The sequence below is a fragment of the Gallus gallus genome, chromosome 1 (assembly GCF_016699485.2).
Source record: "Gallus gallus isolate bGalGal1 chromosome 1, bGalGal1.mat.broiler.GRCg7b, whole genome shotgun sequence".
Lineage (NCBI taxonomy): Eukaryota > Metazoa > Chordata > Aves > Galliformes > Phasianidae > Gallus > Gallus gallus.
The window spans coordinates 144,347,492-144,365,367 of NC_052532.1; the positions used below are offsets into that span (position 1 = coordinate 144,347,492).

Genomic DNA, 17,876 nt, shown 5'->3' on the forward strand with positions numbered 1-17,876 from the left:
AGGCAATGCTTCAGGATTTTATTATCGCATTATCCGACAACTGTCAGTGACAAATGTGATGTATTTTATAGAAGGTCATGGATTAAGCTAGGGCCCATTTGTAAATTTCTGTGGCGAAAATTAAATTGCAAATATTAAAATGTTTTTTATTTATATAGTTTTTGAAACAAATGTTTTTCCTTTCAGTTTGGAAGTGACATTTTAATTTAGCTAAACTAAGCAATAACAAAGATGAAGTGGACTGCAAGCAAAAGAAAGAAAAAGACAAGGGAAATATTTTTGATAGCCCTCAAATATTTTTTCTTTACCAAAAATATGAAAAAGTCTGTTTTGTTCTGAACTTTTTTTTTTTATTTTTTATTTTTTAAGAATTTTGGCCACAAAATTAGGACACTGACCCATCTCCCTTTATGATGGGAGCATTGGTCAGGCTGCTTGCTGCACTTCTGAGATGTGGTGATCAGAACTGCAGAGAGGCAGAAGGCAAAGAGCTGAGAGTTTCTGTTAGTGAAGCTGGTACCTTATACACAGCTTTATTCTTTATGGATGCGTTAGATACAGACTTGATGCCCTAAATTGCCACGCGTGACCTTTTTATTTGTCTCCTATCTGGACCCTATTCTCATGTGAGAAATCTTCCTACGGAAAGGCGATGGAGTCCAAAGCCCCATCGATGCTGTTTATGCTTTGCGATTTAAAATTTTCCAAACTGGCAGCCTGAGCAAAGTATTTAAAAGCACATTAAGCATTCAGAAAGATTGCTCTCAAAGGTGCTGGGCATCTGCAGCTCCATCTTCTGTCAACAGGAGGTTCAGATACTTAAATTTTTCAAAAATCCAGCCCTTCCCTAAACTAGAAAAGATTGGTCTCGATTACGTAGCCATCAGCAGGTGCTACCATTCAGGAGCTCCATTATTTTCCCCACTTCAATAGCGGACGAATCGAGGGTGGAAGTCCACACGGACACAGATAATGTAGTGTAGCTGTGAGGAGCTCCCCGCTCTGCCTCTGAAACGAGATCTGCTTTCGCAACTGCTGAAGCTCAGCAGACGGGAAGGCAGAGTTTGGGCTGAAGAGAATCAATGCCTTTTCTTTTTTTACTATCCAGTCCAGATCACTTGAAAGAACACTTTTAAAAGAACACTCGCTGTATTTGGTTACTTTGCTTAGTGCGTTAAGATGTCGTATGCCATTAACAGTAAAAATACAGCGTGCTAAACCACATCATCAGGATCTATTCCTTTGCTAACAAAACCCGAGCAGCTATACGATTGCTGTGCATACATCCTGAACGACGGTCGCAGACGAATAATGTAAAACGTCAGTGCTGAATCCTAGAATTCTATAACGCATGTGTCAAATGGCTGATTTCTATTGCAAAAACACAATCTTTGGTGGCTGCACTATCCCACCAGGGTGTCCAAGTGATCTGGTACACCAATCACAGGGTAACAGGCCGCATTACAGGGCTCTGTTGCAAAGAGCCTGCTGGTCTTGCTGTCTGCCAATACCCGTAGGTGTCACCAGCACTTACTGGGAGGGGAGCCAGGAGATGAAAAACAAATCAAAGAAAATAATAAGAAAAGAACTTTCCTGTAGCAATTAGCGTGCAAGGTTCGCTTATCAACTCCCTCACCTAGCAAGTGCTTCTTAAGCAATTGCTGCTTAAAAAATACTCAAAAGGGATCCGAATGACTTTAAAAAGCAACTGTGGATTGACCATTGCAATGTACAGCATTGCTTGTCCCATACTCTGTGACTGGAGGAATCGCATCCTGCACATCCTCTGCCCCAACCTCTCTTCAAAACACAGTCCTATGCTTCAAGGGGTGTAGTTTTAAAAAGCAGCCTGTGACTTTTCAGGCAAAATTTCCAGGCACAGCTGTAAAGGTGCTAATTAATGCAGATGAGCTTGGTGTCACTTAGTTTTTAGAAAGCTGACCTGAAATAAAAAAGCGAGTTATTTGTCAAAATAACAGTAAACATAGCGATATCTTGAAGCTGAAGAATATAGGCATTATTTTCAGACATTGGCAGAAACCCATACCAGTGAAGCCCATCGAGGCACCTTCCCTTGATTGCCTACGGAGACCATCTTCATCTCGGAAATCTATGTAAACCAGGTCTATTGCTTGAAGGCCAAATGCCTTTGCTGTGACTATTATTTTCTGCCTGGCATATAAAATATCGTGAGTTTCCTTATTGCTTGTTGCACCTATGAAAAGAAAGAAAACAAAGAAAAGATGACAGGAGCTCCTTAAATCTTTCTCTCTCAAATCTTGTGTAAGTTAAAAAAAAATACAATAATAATTAAAATAAAAATCTGAGATTTCATTTAACTGATTTGGAAAAAAAAAGTGGATTGCAAGGCTGTATTGTAAAACTGATACTCCCGGGGAAAAAATAAGCTGCTTTAGCAAAGGGAATAAATCTCTCTTTATAGAGTCACTTATAAAATTCAGATTTTGATTAAGTTCAAATCTGAAGTTGTAAGCATGAAGTCGATGGAAGTTTTGGCTGGTAAGGACAACAGAGTTGGGACTAATGTGCAGTAATTACCTTATTGTATTACTATAATGTGCAGCAAGAAACACTACAGCAAGGGAAGCTTTATGCAACGTGACACACCGGCTACAAGTAAATGGTTAAAAAATTCACACTGAGAGCAGAATTGCACTTTCCTTGGTTGTGATTCTTGTCACAACGGATGTCCTAAGCTGAATATTTAAGCTTTAGTATTTGGATGAAAAATGATGGTAGATGACTGAGGAGAACCAAAAGTATTCACAAGACCTGATGTGTTCACGGTGCACCAGCTAAGTAGCGTTCTCACACGAAGGCTGGTGCAAAAAAATAATAATGCATTCCTTTTCCTGTGGGTCACTGTTTAGATGCAGATTTCCAATTTGTTAGGAATAATTTAATGAATCAATGCTAATTTTTATATTAACATATTTATTTTTAATTTAAACATCTACAGCTGTGAGCTAATATCTTTAAACTGGATCAGACTAATGAGGAGATAAGTGGCTTCTCATAAAAAAAATTCAGAACTACTTTTCATTTTCAAGGAAGATTAATAGTGTTTTTACAGGAAAATATGCTCAGGATTACTGTATTGACACGGGGCATATTTAAAGCAAATTTATTATAGCAAAATGTGACATGAGAGTCTTTGCGGATGATGTCAAAATCCCGAGTGATAACTGACTCTAGATCAGAGATAAAGAAGACACCAGAATTTTAAGGTTTTCAACATAGTTCTTAAAAGCACATGCACGTTTCTTATGGGCACAGTATTTTTAAATAATTTCATTGACTCAACAGTTTGCTTTGATTTTTTTTTTAATTTTGGCTTATTAATTTTTGCACAGCAAAAAGCGTGAGGAAGTGTCAGTGCCCTGTAATACACAGGAACCACATTCTAATTTCTCAGTGATACATTCCACGTTGAAAAAAAATATGGAGAAAAGGGAATATGTAAAATGTAGAATCAAGAGTTTTTATTACGTTAATTATTGCTGTCGGTAATGCAATGGAGATAAATCGGGTTTCCCCAATGCAAATGCCATTAACCATTATAGAAAAGAGACAGGTAACAACCTATGCTGGCACGGAAATCCTCTCCTCCAAAGACGACTGCATCCAGATGAAAGCCAACCTGGGATCCTGTTCTCAATGCTTCTTCACAGACAGCCTACAAATGGGAGCATATTGTTAATTTCTACAGAAATGCAAGAAGCGGAGAGACTAAGAGGATATTACATCAACTCGGTATTACCAAAACCTGGTGATCCTCTGGCTAAAATCGCTCCTATTAAGTAAAACCACTGTAGGTACTCGAGTGTGCACAATGCTTTAAAATGACTCAGCAGAATAGAAAACATTATCTCGCCCTGAGCACCTATATGCCTCCGGTGTGGAGATGCAGGACATCGCAACAGCTTCTGCAGGCTGGAGCTTATCATAATGCCCTTGCGATCGCTGCCTCGGATATTCAGGCAGCAATAAGGAACGAAACACCCCTCAAAGGCTGCTTGAAAGCAAACAGTATTATGTTTGATCAGTTTGACATGTAGCAGCACTGCCCAAGAAAAAGAAAGATTGGGATCCTGGTTATAAAATTAACAATTTCAACTGTTTAAAATGGTTGTGGATTCCTTATGGGATAAATTATCAATTTAAAGGCTTCTGCTACATCTAACTAAAAAGTAGGTAAGGGAGTTAAAAATGCAACAAGTACCACAGAAAAGCATTAAAGTGAAAGTAAGCAGAATTTTGCTACCGTACCTATACATAAGGAAGTACATTCCCAGAATGTTACTGTTTTATATTGACCTTTGTAATATTAATATTTGTCAAGGATTAGGTATGCAGAGAGGGAGAGAAGTAATTACAAACCCTGCTAGTGGGTGTTCTTACATGGCCGCTGGTGGGACACAAAATTATTATTAAGCCGAATGCTTTAAAAGGCAACTCTGCTGCCAACATCAAGGGACACAGCATTAAAAATCCCCCTATAAAATACTGCAGGCGAATAAAAACCTCAGCCAGTTGCAAATGCAAGTTAGTTCCGTGTCCGTACCCTGAAACGGGAGCACGCTGCCTGGTGATGTTATGACGTGCAGGGAGGTACGTGGCTGCACCAGGCAGAGGCTGCCGGCAGCTCCTGAGCTGCTCCTGCCCCGCGTGCCCTCAGCTGGCCCCAAGCCTTCCCCATCCACTTTGGAGGAGCCCCAAGAGTGCTTCCTCTTCGTGCTGACTCCCCTTGCTGAAAACCTGCGCTGGGCGTGAGAGATGGTGGGGGGGACGACCCATGTTACAAAGAACTTCATATGTAAAGCTTGGTTGAATTTACCCTTTGGATATTTGATATTTTTAAAGGTAATTGTACTTTTAATCGTAGCATTAAACTCCCTGTTATATGCATGGAAAAAAAAAAAAAACCTGCAAAGTGAAATCTGGCTGAAACGGTGTCAGTAGAATAAGATACCTCTTTAGCAGCAATGAAATGAGGATTGTTCTTTTTTCTAATTAAATGCTATATCAAAGTCAAGCTCGACAGCTACTAAATAGTCGTTTATCGCAGCAGCGTGTGTGCTCCAGATCCTCAGAGAAGCGAGTTTCCTGTTAGAAATGCGGGTAGGAATGCAGATGGGTTTCCTCAGTTGGCAAGGAGCATCTAGAGCTGCTCCTCCACCAATATATTTTGGATTTATGAAGGCCTTTACCGTGTAAACACGAGAGTTAAGCATCCAAACATCTTAGCAAACTGAAAAACACGTTTAGCATTTTTTAGCCTCTCTTCCTTGGGAAAATCATGCCGGGACAACAGAGCTCTCTGCTTATCCAGGTGGCTGAGAGGGCAAAACACCAACATTTGGACCGCACCCAAACCTACTTACCTTAAAATTGAGCAACCCCACCGCGGTTTCCACAAATGGGATAAAATGCATTGGTTCTGCAAGTGTTCGGCCTTTTGAGTGATGTGCGAATTTGTCTGCAAACTAAAACCAGACAACGTGAGGCTTCGGCAAAAAAAAAAAGCACGCGCGGGCACGTGCAGCGCTTTAAATCTTTCACCTGGCTGCAACGCCGGCGCACAAAAAGCCCACAAACTCAGAAGACGTAATTAAAAACCACAGAGAGCGTTGGGGAAGGTCTGCACCGAGGCGTGGGCCTTGCACCTCGTGTCCCAGGGCCTGCTGGCGGGGCACAGCCTGCCCCAGCCATGGGGCACACACAGCGCTGCCCGGCCTGCCTCGGGTCGGGCACCGCACCGCCGCTGCGGTATCCGCATGGCTCATTACGGCACCGCTGCCCTTTGTTCGCCAGGCTTTTCTTCATAATTTTTAGCTTACCTAGGAAGGCCTCAAAAAGGAAGTTTAATTCTTTGAAGACCAAAGCTTTCCAATTTTTTCCATGAGACCAGTTCACAGCTAGCTCTGAGCTGCCAGTGGGGTAGCCCAAATTCCAAAATCTATCATCTGGAAACATACAAAAGCTCTCGCACAGATTTTTCCCCTTTCAAAAGGGGGGAATAAAAGGGGGGAAAAGAAACCCTCGGCCCTATATTGTAAATCTATTATGTCGGTCTAGATCTGGCAGTTTGCGCGGAGATAAACATACTGCAGGTATGGCAAAAATATCATAATAAATAAAGACAAAAATAACATATGCATATATTTTAAATTTAAGGAATATTCGACTATTAATGGATATCAAAGGAAAGGGAATTTTAATCATCTCTCCATTCAGTCTCAGTTGGGTAAATCATATCTAAGAGATTTGCATAAATATAAACCATCAAAGACTTTTCATCTTCAAAGGGGGTTTCAAGACCCTATAAGCTTTGTACTGTAATCATCGCAGGTCACAACCCTGCAGGAATAAGGCTGCTATGGCAACATAAAAAACTAATGCTTAAGGCTTAGCATAATATTCTGACTAATAGAAAGGAAACTCATTTTAAAAGCTGGCAGCCTATTTACCAGAAGCTGGATTAGAGGTGTTATTTCCCCTTTTAGCTTCCCCCCACCGCCCCTCCCCAAAAGAAGGAAAATCTAATCACCGAGATCTCTAAAAAGCTTTCGAGCAATTTGCAGTAACTTTACAATTAGGCCAAAATAAATCACAGCTTTCTCTGACAAAGAATTCTGCCCTTCCCGTCCCTGCTTTGCATCACCAGCGGGGCCCTCTCCGCAACTTTTTCTTGGAGAACGGACTTCCACCCGAAAATGGGCCAGCAAGAAAATATGAGTGCGATTCACACGTGCGAGCGTACGGCTGGGCAGGTACTGCAGCAGCACAACATGTAAACTCCGCGTAGGCAGGCACAGGGAATGAGGTAATCAAACCGCATCAGAGTATGCTCTTAAGGCTCCCAGCCACTTCTTAATTTTTTTCTGATTATTAAAAAAAAAAAAAAAAGAAGGAAAAAGTGCTACTGCGTTTATATTTCAGGTGTGAGTTAAAGCTGTGGAAGTCCTATTTTAAAATATTTTAAAAGTCACTCTCCGGGATCTTTGGCAGCTTGTGGTTTGTTGGCAGGTAAATGAGAAATAAAGAAGGTTTAATTAAACGGTGCCTCCCTTCCTCTCCCTTTAAAAAAAAATATGCAATAAGCACCGCTACAAAAGGTAACTAGTGGAGAAGTTTCAATTAATTTTTTTCAAAAGGAGACGATTAAATGTTTCCGGCCTGGTAAAGTGTTCATTTCAGGGAGAAGGGGGGAAAGGAGAAGGCGGAGGGAAGAAAACAAAGCTCGGGGAGGGGATGAAGTAGCAGGCCCCCGCAATTCTTTCAGTTCCCGTGCACACCCAATAGTGTGTTGGAAAGAATGCACACTGTTCGGGATTTGTGGGAGAATTGTCCCGCCACAAAGGAGGGAGAGTTACGCTTGTTATAGTCCAATAAGCCATGCCAGTCAAACAAGTACCCACACTAGGGACAAAAGGAGAGCAAGAGATTCTCACACAAAAGAAAACAAGTAAGCCCATCTTTTAGTTGTGCATCAGCCTCCAGGTTTTATGCTCCGCATAAATAAAAATGAGGGGGGAAAAATAAACAGCTTCTCTTAGGCTGGGAGCCTGGAAAAGAAGCGGGCAGGAGCGAAGCCGCGGGATTTCTGAAACGCGCCGGCGTCATTGAGCGGAGCACGCTCTTTGTGCTCCTGGGCTCGGCCGGGTGCGAGCCGGTGGCTGGGGCAGCAGGCCGGAGGAGAGGCGGAAGGGATGGGGAGCGAGGGGCCCTGGGCCTCACCCCTGCCCAGATCCCGCCTCGTGGCTGCGAAGGCCCGCCATTTTGGCAGCGCGAATGTTCACGTGTGACGAGCTACGCCCAGAGCTCGCAGGGCTGCTGGCGCTCGAGGGGCACACCCTCTGCCACAGAACCAAATGTGGCAGCACATCGGCCGCTGTGGGGCTGGGTGTGGGATGGATGCGCTTGCTATGTGTGCCCTTGCATGTCATCGGCAGCACGTGATGGAGGCTCAGCGTCAGGACCACAGTTGGCACAAGGGCACCTCCCAGTCTCCCAATGCAGCCGGCCTGCTGGCTCTGCCACAACGCCAGCCCGACTCACGGAACGGCTGGTCCTGCACTGGCACCGCACAGCAGTCATGGCATACCCAAACAAATGTCCCCCTTCTTGACAATTAAAACAATTATAGCGTAATTAGGCCTATTTCAAAGTTTTCTTAAGTAATCTGACATGCCAGCCATTTACATTTCAGGTTTTTATTGGCTGAAAAGTCAGTCATGAAACACAAACACACCTGTCAGCAATTAAAAAGGAAGAAATAGAGAACTGCTCAGGAAATAATATCTGTGCTAATTAAAAACAGTAGTTAAAAGCTTCCTGTTTGTTCCTCCAGTTGCCCCCAGGAGTGACCTTCCCCCCCCGGCCTACTTTTCACATGTTGCTAGCATGCTTTCCCCAACTCCCACTTATGGGGCATGCAACTATGGCACATGGCCACAGACAAGCATTTTGCATGGCAGAATGTTTAAATAAGAGTCAGATACCAATGCAGCTACTTTTCAGAACACACTCTGCCTCTTCACTGACTGCAGGAGAAATAAATCTAGCGTTCTTTACACAGGCAATCTGCTCCACATACTCTTTTCATGTAGTACATCGTACGCACATTTAAACAGAAGCATTTCCCAATTACCTTATTCAAACAACAACAGGACATGGCACTCGTGTCACATCAGAGTCCTTCACCTCTACACCTGGCTTAACTTGGCCCTATAGCTTCAGTAAAAAGCTACCATATTGTTGGTACACAGATAGCTACTCACCCATTTAACTTCTTCCACATTTTCAACCTTTGGCAGCATCAGACTTGAAGGAAGAGTCTTGGACTGCAAAAGCACCTCTAGATCTTCCTCCGCAAGGCCACTGGACACAGAGTTTATCCTAACGCATTTCTCAGCATGGCCGATGTCAAACTCTTCAAGCGTTTTCACAGCTGTCAGCCTTGCTTCTCTCTACAATATATATATACGTGTACATACATTCAAAGCCACAAAGAAAGAGAAAAAGAAAGCTTATTTTCTATTGATGTTTTTAAAAGCTGAACAGAAAACTCAGAGAAATTACATGGAGAAAAAGCTAGACAGACAGTGTATTTTTGTCCCCAACAAGTCTGTCACTCCTGGTTCTTTGTTAAAGCAGTCATCAGCAGCACCTTGCAATTCTGCCTTTCTCAGTTCTTTGTAACTAGCAAATAAAAGCTCAGTTTTCATGCCTAAATATTTCTCAACCACCACTTATGGAAAACATCAGTGCCTATTATTACTAAATACATCTAACAAATATGAATCTGTCTACTAACTATAATACGTTACGCTAAGTCCGCGCTCACAACAGTGGAGTGTTAATACCTTTGCTTAAAACAATTCATTTTTGTAATTCATCTCCGTATCACCTGTGCTCAAATATCAGGGATATCAGTAAGAACAGATGTACATCTCTTTCTTTGGTTTTGCTATGTAAATCTTCCTTTTCTCTGTGTATAAAAAGTGTATTAAGGCTCATAGCAGAGTTCAGAACTTGCCTTTGAAAACAATGCCACCATAATTTGTAGATTTTCAAGAACCTTGTGAAAAGATACTCTCCTGGTGGCACAAAATAAAATGTCCAAATACACTTTGCTTCTTGTGGCCACTCGCTATTTCTTGTGAATGCAAATTTATAAACCTGCTGAATATTTGATATACATGAAGAATACTTGGGCACTTTTCTGAAATGCAGTGCTTTTATTGGCCTCGAGAAGAGGAGAGGCAGTGGCAGAAGAGCACTGGGTCTCCCTCACTTTCTGTCCATTTCAGCTTTGGCAACAAATTCCTCCCGCTTGCCAACGTCCCCTAACAAATCCTCATTGTCAAAATGAAGGCTTATCAAAAGTAATTTCATTTGTGAAGAGCTTTTATGGTCCTAATAAAACTTTAAAGCTCCTGACTTGCAAATGTAAAGAAACAACTTCAACAATATGCAGTTGCTGGAGAGATACTTTGCACAACAGGCAAACAGGCAAACTTGAAGGGGAAAAAAAATCATGAAAGCTAATATCCAAGCTAATACCAAACAGTGAGATGGCACACAGTAGTAGAGTTAAACCAGACGGCTACAAATCTGTGCCTGTGCAGGGGCCTTAATTGGAGACACAGCGCACACACGTATGCATCTCTGTGCCGCAATACAGGGTCACTCTCAGAGGTAGTCTCTGTAAAATCCAGCCCAAAAGCTGTTGTGAGGGGCTCAGGAAATCTGTGCAAAGATGCAGGGAGTTCACTGCAGCCAAGGCCAGTTTGCCTGACTGTTGTGAAGCAGGCTGCACGATGCTGCCCAGCACACACCCACCTCCCTTGTCCTTCTCAAGGCGGGGTGGCTGGTGCCTATGGTGGGCCAAAGGTTTCTGGATGTGATGCAGAGCAGTATCTGAAATGCATTCTCCAAAACAATTTATGCTTTTAATTAAAGCCAGATTATCACCGTCTCAGCACACACTGATCCAATTTTCAAAATAAAGCTCTCCCAAAATTATCCACTAAGGCAGCATCCAATTCCAACTGAAGGCACATCTCTTGAAAACTTGTAGTCTAATTCATTACAATTTTTACAGATTATAATAATGAGCAGTAGAGCATCTCATTAGCTATTTTTCTCCTCAGGCTGCAGCTCCCTTCCCAAAAAAGACAGATCGTGTCTTTCTAGGTATATTTCCATACAAAACACTTATTAACAGGCTGTTGCTGTTATCAATTTACATAAACTAAATGTGCAGCCCTCTGGTACGTATCCCAAAAATAACCAACAACTTCACTGAATTTATACCAACCAACAAACATGGGGAGGGGGTTGTTGTTTTTTCCCATATTTTAATAGAAAATATGTTGCTATGTTAGTTAACACACCCATGCCATCTGTTGGGCTGAGAATCAATGCAGTTTCTTATAGCCACTACATTTTAGATCTGTCTGCCTAGATACCCCAGGAACAGAAACGTCTCCCTTCCATGATAAACCTTTAGTCACTGTAGTTTCCTAATCAGGATTCAATTGAAATTTTTATTTGTGGGATGGGCTGATGGAGCTGGTACCCCAAGTCAGAGACGTCTTGAGGGGACTGACCCTGAGCCTGCTCTTCCTACAATAGGGAAGATCCCGCTGATGTTAGTGGAGTATATCAAGGCCCTACTCGGGCTTCCAGGAAAACACATCATGGTTGAATTACAAAATGTACCAAAATCTCTGGGCAACATGAACAAAAATCATGGAGGAAAAGGAGATCCCCTTCTGCCTCATTATGCAGTGAAATGTAAATACAATTCTAATTGTAGGATGCACACAAAAGCCAAGATTTTAAGCTAGTTGATCTACTCCAGGGATGTAATAGTAGAGAAAAAAAAGTAGTAATTGATACAACATCTTTTTAGCAGTAGATGCAAGAATAAATGCATTTTCCAAACTGTATGTCAAGTCCTTGTCATGATTGGTCAAGCTAGAATATGTCAACAGCAGAGGAAGAAATTATTTACCTGTTCTTCACACTACAGCTCTGAACAACTCTCTGTTCTGAGCAGGTGAAGAAAAAACTTGGCCGTGAAACAAAGGGGTCCACCCTGGGACTGCGGTACCCCATTAGGGCCCATAGGTTGAGTTCTTATCAAGGTGAACAGGGGAAGATGACAACCGAGAGAGTCTGTGGTAAAAAGGGATGTTGTTAAATTACACTAATATTATTATATGCCGATATTACCAAAATATCCTAAATTTGCTACTTGTGCTGGAAAACTCATCGAGAAAAAATGTTGGTCAAGGTGGCTGTAGCTCCTTTTGTGTCTCTTCTGTCTGACTCAGAGGGGGACGAGGGGAGATTTCCAGTCCTGCATGCAGCTACACCAACTGGGGAGGATAAAGCCTTTGGTGATGCTGCATCACAGATGAATCAACTGCCAACAGGACACACAGACACTGAAATTAAAGACGGGAATACGCGAGTAGCCGTCTCAATTGGAACCCATTAAAGCTAATCACTACCCATCCTCACGAGTTGCTAGCTCTGAATTATCAAATCTGCAAAGAAAACAACATCCGTCCACTTTTACACTCCAGTGGAAGAGGTGGTCCCTCGCGGCAGGGCTGCGCAGTCTCGCCATCTGGAGAATAAATCGAGTGTGAAGTACAGTATAGTTTGGGACCAAGCTCCGTGGCGGCAGCCCAGCAGCGAGTTCATTAGTTCCAAACTTGCAGGGATTAGTGCGGTGTCGGGGCAACTGTCGGGTGGGATCAGGCAGGCAGAGCACAAGACTCAGGGAGGGAGGTGGTGGCAGGGAAGGAGCCCCTGGGCTTGCTAATGGAACCAAGTACAAGCACACCTAAATGGGAGCCCTAAGTTACAGCATGAACATCATCTCCTGGCATCTGAATCTGTACCTTTTCTTCTTTTTTTTAAATTTTTTGTTTGTTTCTTTAAATTGTATGTCAACACATACAGATTTCCATTATGAGACAGAGGGGATGGTACAGAAGTGGAAGCCCAGCCACCCACTCACCACGGACTCACTGTTAACAAAGAGGTAATGAAACGCAGGCATTGAAATTAACAGAATACTGGGGACAGAAACAGCAGAGAAAAATTACATTTTCTTCTTTCTTTTCAAACTGATACAACACCCCACAGACCAGTTTTCCAGCACTGTGGTTCCCAGAACTGCATGATCTGGGGAGTAGTGGGAAGGAGCATACGCACACATAAATTCATCTTATTCCTCTTGAGTTCTATCTGTTTTGCTCCATGTTTCTTGCACATTCTTACCCTTTAGTTTCTCAAGACCTTCAGATCTTAACACAAAGATAGTGGGTATACCTAAAGGTCTGTGTATGTAGAGCTCTCATCCTGTTAACATCCTTCTGTAATTATTCTTCATATAGAAACATAAATACACAATGCACGAAAATGGCAGTCCAGAATATATCATCCTCGCGGCCATAATGAGTTTGCATGTCTCAAATGGCAGACAAAAAATTAATTACTATAATCACAATTCAAGTTATTTTTTGTGACAGGCCTGACATGATAAAAACATACAATTATGTGTTAATGTTACTTCCCTGGAGTGGTTTGTTTACAGAGCTTGACATCGCGGAATCTTTTGTCACTTATATTAGTGCATACCCTACAAATGCAACACTCAAACACGATTCTGCAGCAGTGTATATTTGGATTTTTAGGCAAAATTGCGTTTTTGCAAAGAGAAAGCCTGACATTTTTTACATGCTTAGTCTCCATCAGTAAAGTATTGCCATATAGAATGGTACTTCATTTAGTTTCAAATTCTCGAATGAGTTTGGCAAGAGAACAGAAAGATCGTGTTCATTTTTAAGAAAACAAAGAAAAGTGTAACTGCAGAGCAGAGCATTTCTGAGCATGGGAGGTCCTTGCTTCATACCTGTTTTCTACTTCATATGTCTCAGTTGTTCGTGAGAAGAAATCCTTGAGATGGCAATTATTTTTTTCTAGCCAGCCTTGTTAGACAGGAAAACTGCTGCAAAAATTTTGTTTATTGCAAAGCCTTCAGGAAGCCTCTAAATCTGAATCAGGTCTTACAATTACCTTCTAGAACAGATTATAATTTGAGAAGCTTTTAAAGATTTATTAAGTTTGAAAATACATTTTCTTTTGTTTCAACAGAGAGCGTGCCAAAGCCAACATGTAATCCTAAAGGAAAGAAGAAGGGGCAGGAGTGGGGAGGGAGAATAAGGCCTCCAAGTATATGCCTGTATTTCTCCTCTGCACTTTAGGCAAACACACATTTTAGTACTCTGAAAGAGTCTGATTTTTCTGTTACTCTCTTGTAAAATCTTTGAAATCTTTCTTTAAGAACTATTTGGTCTACTCAATTCCTTTCTTTTTTACACAACCCTTTTCACTCTTCTGAACAAGAGATTCATCGTAACATAATGAGTCATCCAACTCGGTGCATCTCTAGCATCTGCTGCTTTTCTCTCTGCTAGGTCTAGGAAGGCATCACTGCACCCATCTCCAATATTTCTGCTGTATTTTCTGGAGGATAAGATCACTTTAAGATGTTTATGAGTATTTGGGAGCTGTTTGCAGCCGTGTAGCTTCAGCAAGCCTTTCCCCTCCTCCATCAGCACAGACAGTGTGGATCCCAAAGATCCATCATTTGATAGCCAACACCAACAGAGCTGGACAACTTCCATATATGATGACGGCATGCTGGCTTGGCTTGAGAACCCAGGAATGTGGGGAACCAGAGGAGCAGACCCTGAGGTCCCCCCAGCCAGCAGTCTAGGACCAGGGCTCATGATTCCCCATGTGGCTGCAGGGGTGCTCAGCTATGTGAGCAGATCGTTTCTGCTGAGCCAGGGTACCCAGAGACATGCATGCTAGTGCAAGAGCAAGATATTTTTACAAGTTATGTTTAAGATGTTTTTCAGACTTGCAGGTATCTCACAGAAATTTAATTAGAGGCTGCTAGAATGAATGTGTAGAAATATTCAACGTGATATAAGGACTTAGCATAAATTTGTTTGTAGTAAAAATAATACAGCATGCTGTGCGTGTGTGTGTATACATACAGAGACAGACTTATACCTTAAAACTAAGTGTACAGAAAAGGTTTTTTTAATGACAGTCTCATACACAACAGCTCCAATAAAAGAAAATTTTGTGCATGTACGTGGGCAGCTATTCTTCTGTCTGCCAACTTTTATAAACACTTACAAAAGAGATGTAAACAACCTTTCAATTAAGACAAATCAAGCTAACACTAATTTAAGCTGGCTGCAAGATGTAGTCTCTTTACTTTTTTCCCTGGCTTTCTGAGGATGCTTTTTGTTTTGTGACAGATTAGCATCACAAATGAAAATTCTTTAGAAGCATTAGTGTTAATTAGTCTTCCTGGACAGTCCGAATGAGCCACTGCATGATGAAATGAGACCACAAAATAACCAATCTGATGTAATCAATACAAAGAAGGCTCTATACGTTCCTTTCATCTGGCACATGAACTTAATTGTACGCTATGGCTATTTTGTATTTAAAAATATTCTAGCTTAAGATTTATTTTCTTGGCATGATGTAATAAATGATTGTGACAAATGTTTGCATTTAGATGTCCATTTTTTATCTTTTCTAATGCTGACAATGAAATATATAACCGTCCACCAGAACTATCTTTACTTTAGCAAATTATCAGTTCCTGTTCAGATGCTGAGTTGAGGTGTGATGAACAGCAAATGTGCATCATCAGAAGTGTTGTTTAATTACTGTTACAATTATTAAATAAATTATTTAGAAAGAAGAAAAGAAGGAAAGAAAGGAAGAATGATAGGAAGAAAGGAAGAAAGATGGAAGAAAGGAAGAAAGGAAGAGAGAAAGAGAGAAAGAAAGAGAGAAAGAGAGAAAGAGAGAAAGAGAGAAAGAAAGAGAGAGAGAAAGAGAGAAAGAGAGAAAGAGAGAAAGAGAGAAAGAAAGAAAGAAAGAAAGAAAGAAAGAAAGAAAGAAAGAAAGAAAGAAAGAAAGAAAGAAAGAAAGAAAGAAAGAAGAAAGAAAGAAAGAAAGAAAGAAAGAAAGAAAGAAGCCAAATAAAGTAAACATTAAAATAGCGTAAAGTTAAGGGGGGGAAAATATCAGAAAGAAAGTGACTGAGAGCCTGAATCTAGGATAAGGCGAGGAAAGGTCTTTAGATTAAAAACCACTTATAGTACTCCTAAAATTTTAAGAGTTATTGAATGGAAAGCAAGGAAGGACAAAGACTTTCACTGAAAGAGTCAGTACCACCCCCATGGTGCTCAGAGGCCCCTGGGAACACAGAATGCATTAAGAAAAATCAGGTAAACTGCTCCATGGCTTTCTCCATTCTTCTTTTACCTCTGCGTTGAGCAATGCACCCCCAGAAGTTCCTCCCCCCAGGTGGGTTCTTATGCCATCTAGGAGAAGAGTTCTTAAACCTTTTCATTTCATGGGCAGCTTTTTAAAGCAGAGATCATCTCACGCAATCCCACACTCCCTTGGAGATCATGAAATTTGTTGTAATTTCTGTGTATGGACCCTCTGAGAACATCAGCACCATCAGACAACTGAGCTCCCAAATCCACCCAAAAATCTTGGGCTCCAAGTGCCTGAGAGGCCTACCTCCTCATTTACATCCAGGCTCTCCTCTGGAGGAGGAAACCCTCTAGTTTTGCCAAACCAAAGCAATAGTGTGGTTTCAGAGATGGGTCACTTGGGATCATGCCCCAGAAGAAGTATGGGTAGGACTGCTCAGTGCTGTCCAGCGCTCCAGCAAGGCCTGCATGTCTTCAACTACTCACATATGTCACCTCAACATGAGAAACATATTCTCAGCTAAACATTAAACAAATGCCATGTTGATATGGCACACTGCTCATACTACTCCAGCTGCTGGAGCTGCAGAAAAACCACACAGAGCAGTTACACTGTAGGTCCCTAAGAACCCCACCTTCTTCACAGGGAGATGCCCAGCAACATGCTATGTACCTGTCACTGCTGTTAGTCTGCTCTGGAGGGCTGCCCCCATACAACATGGGCCCTCAGTCCCACTAGGCGAAGGCAGGGGCGATTGCTCCTTGGACCAGATGCATTTTAGCACTGTAAAGTAGCTTATAATTGCAGTAATTACTTTCACGGGAGAATAATGTTAGGAGACCATGAACACAGTTTTAGATATCTTTAAGTTTAGAAGCTTGAAAGAAAATGGCAGAAGCACTGAAGAGAGAGTGCTTCACAGGGTTGTTCAATGCAGGAGACTGATCTCACAAGCTTCATGCTAAATCAACACAACTCTTGCTTTCCTGCAGAGCAGGCTTTTTTATATGTGTATTTCTCCACCAGTACTTACCTTAATGTTAAGACTGCCTCACTGTGCTGGACTTTGCCAGAAATCCTTCTTTTTCCACTAGAAGAGCTTCCTTCTTACAGAGCTCCCACTTGGACAGGTGTCAGCAGTGAGTCAATGATCCCAGTCCACCCCAAATACAGATTAGCACCTCCTGTAGGCAGCGTTTTCTCAGCAGCTTACAGCTTGCTGTTCACTCTTGGCAGAATCCCTATGCAACTGCCCCCCTTCCTTCTCACCTACACCCCCGAAGAGGGAGCGGGGAAGCAGCACCAGAATGCCACATCCTGCACGTCCCTGCCTCTGCAGCGACTATCTGAGGCAGAGACTGAGACCTCATATATCAAATAAGATCAGCTCCGTGACTCATGTACTCATGGCAAGGAGAAAGGACCTCCTAGAAATGACTTCAGTTGTTTTCTGTGGTCTAAACCAAATCTGAGGATGTGAATTTGTTCCTGCCTAGACCTATGATCAGTGTTAAAGAAACTGTGATTTTTCTCCGGTTTGAAAGAGGCACCCGAGGAGGTGGTTATTTTCTAGGTCAAATCTCCCCTGTGCCAGCCCCACGGTCACCGTATTTGTACATCACTAATAGATGAACTGTACGTTAGTGGTACAATACAATACACATCTTTATAAACACGTAGAGAAGAAATCTTAATTATTTATCGGTGTTCTTCAACACCTTTTTAAGTTCCTCATTTAGATATTCCTGATTGCAGCAGAACAAATTACTGGAACTTGTGGCATTTCCTTCCCTAAGCTTTTCCTCAACTGTACTTTTTTTCTGATGAAATCAATTATTTTTAATGCTAAGGCTAAGGAGGTGCTTCACAGCGGGGCTTCCGGAAAATCTGAAGTAAGGTTGGTGCATATTTCCCAATCAAAGTATAAGATAAATCAAATCAGGTTTATTTCTGCAAGATCTAAGCAGTTCCTATCTTCCGCTTATTGCCACTCCATCCTTCTTTTTTCCCTT

At 41.8% G+C, this 17,876-nt stretch overlaps 1 protein-coding gene across 1 annotated transcript in view; it reads right to left on the reverse strand.

Annotated features, from left to right (window-relative positions):
* CLYBL (citrate lyase beta like) overlaps positions 1 to 17,876 on the reverse strand; it is a 128,200-nt gene that overhangs the window by 16,741 nt on the left and 93,583 nt on the right. The window contains exons 3-6 of the mRNA XM_046904058.1: positions 8,805 to 8,993; positions 5,406 to 5,507; positions 3,604 to 3,697; positions 2,048 to 2,215 (exon numbers count right to left, since the gene is read on the reverse strand). Of these exons, the coding sequence (XP_046760014.1) occupies positions 2,048 to 2,215; positions 3,604 to 3,697; positions 5,406 to 5,507; positions 8,805 to 8,993 (553 nt within the window). The remainder of the gene's footprint in view (positions 1 to 2,047; positions 2,216 to 3,603; positions 3,698 to 5,405; positions 5,508 to 8,804; positions 8,994 to 17,876) is intronic.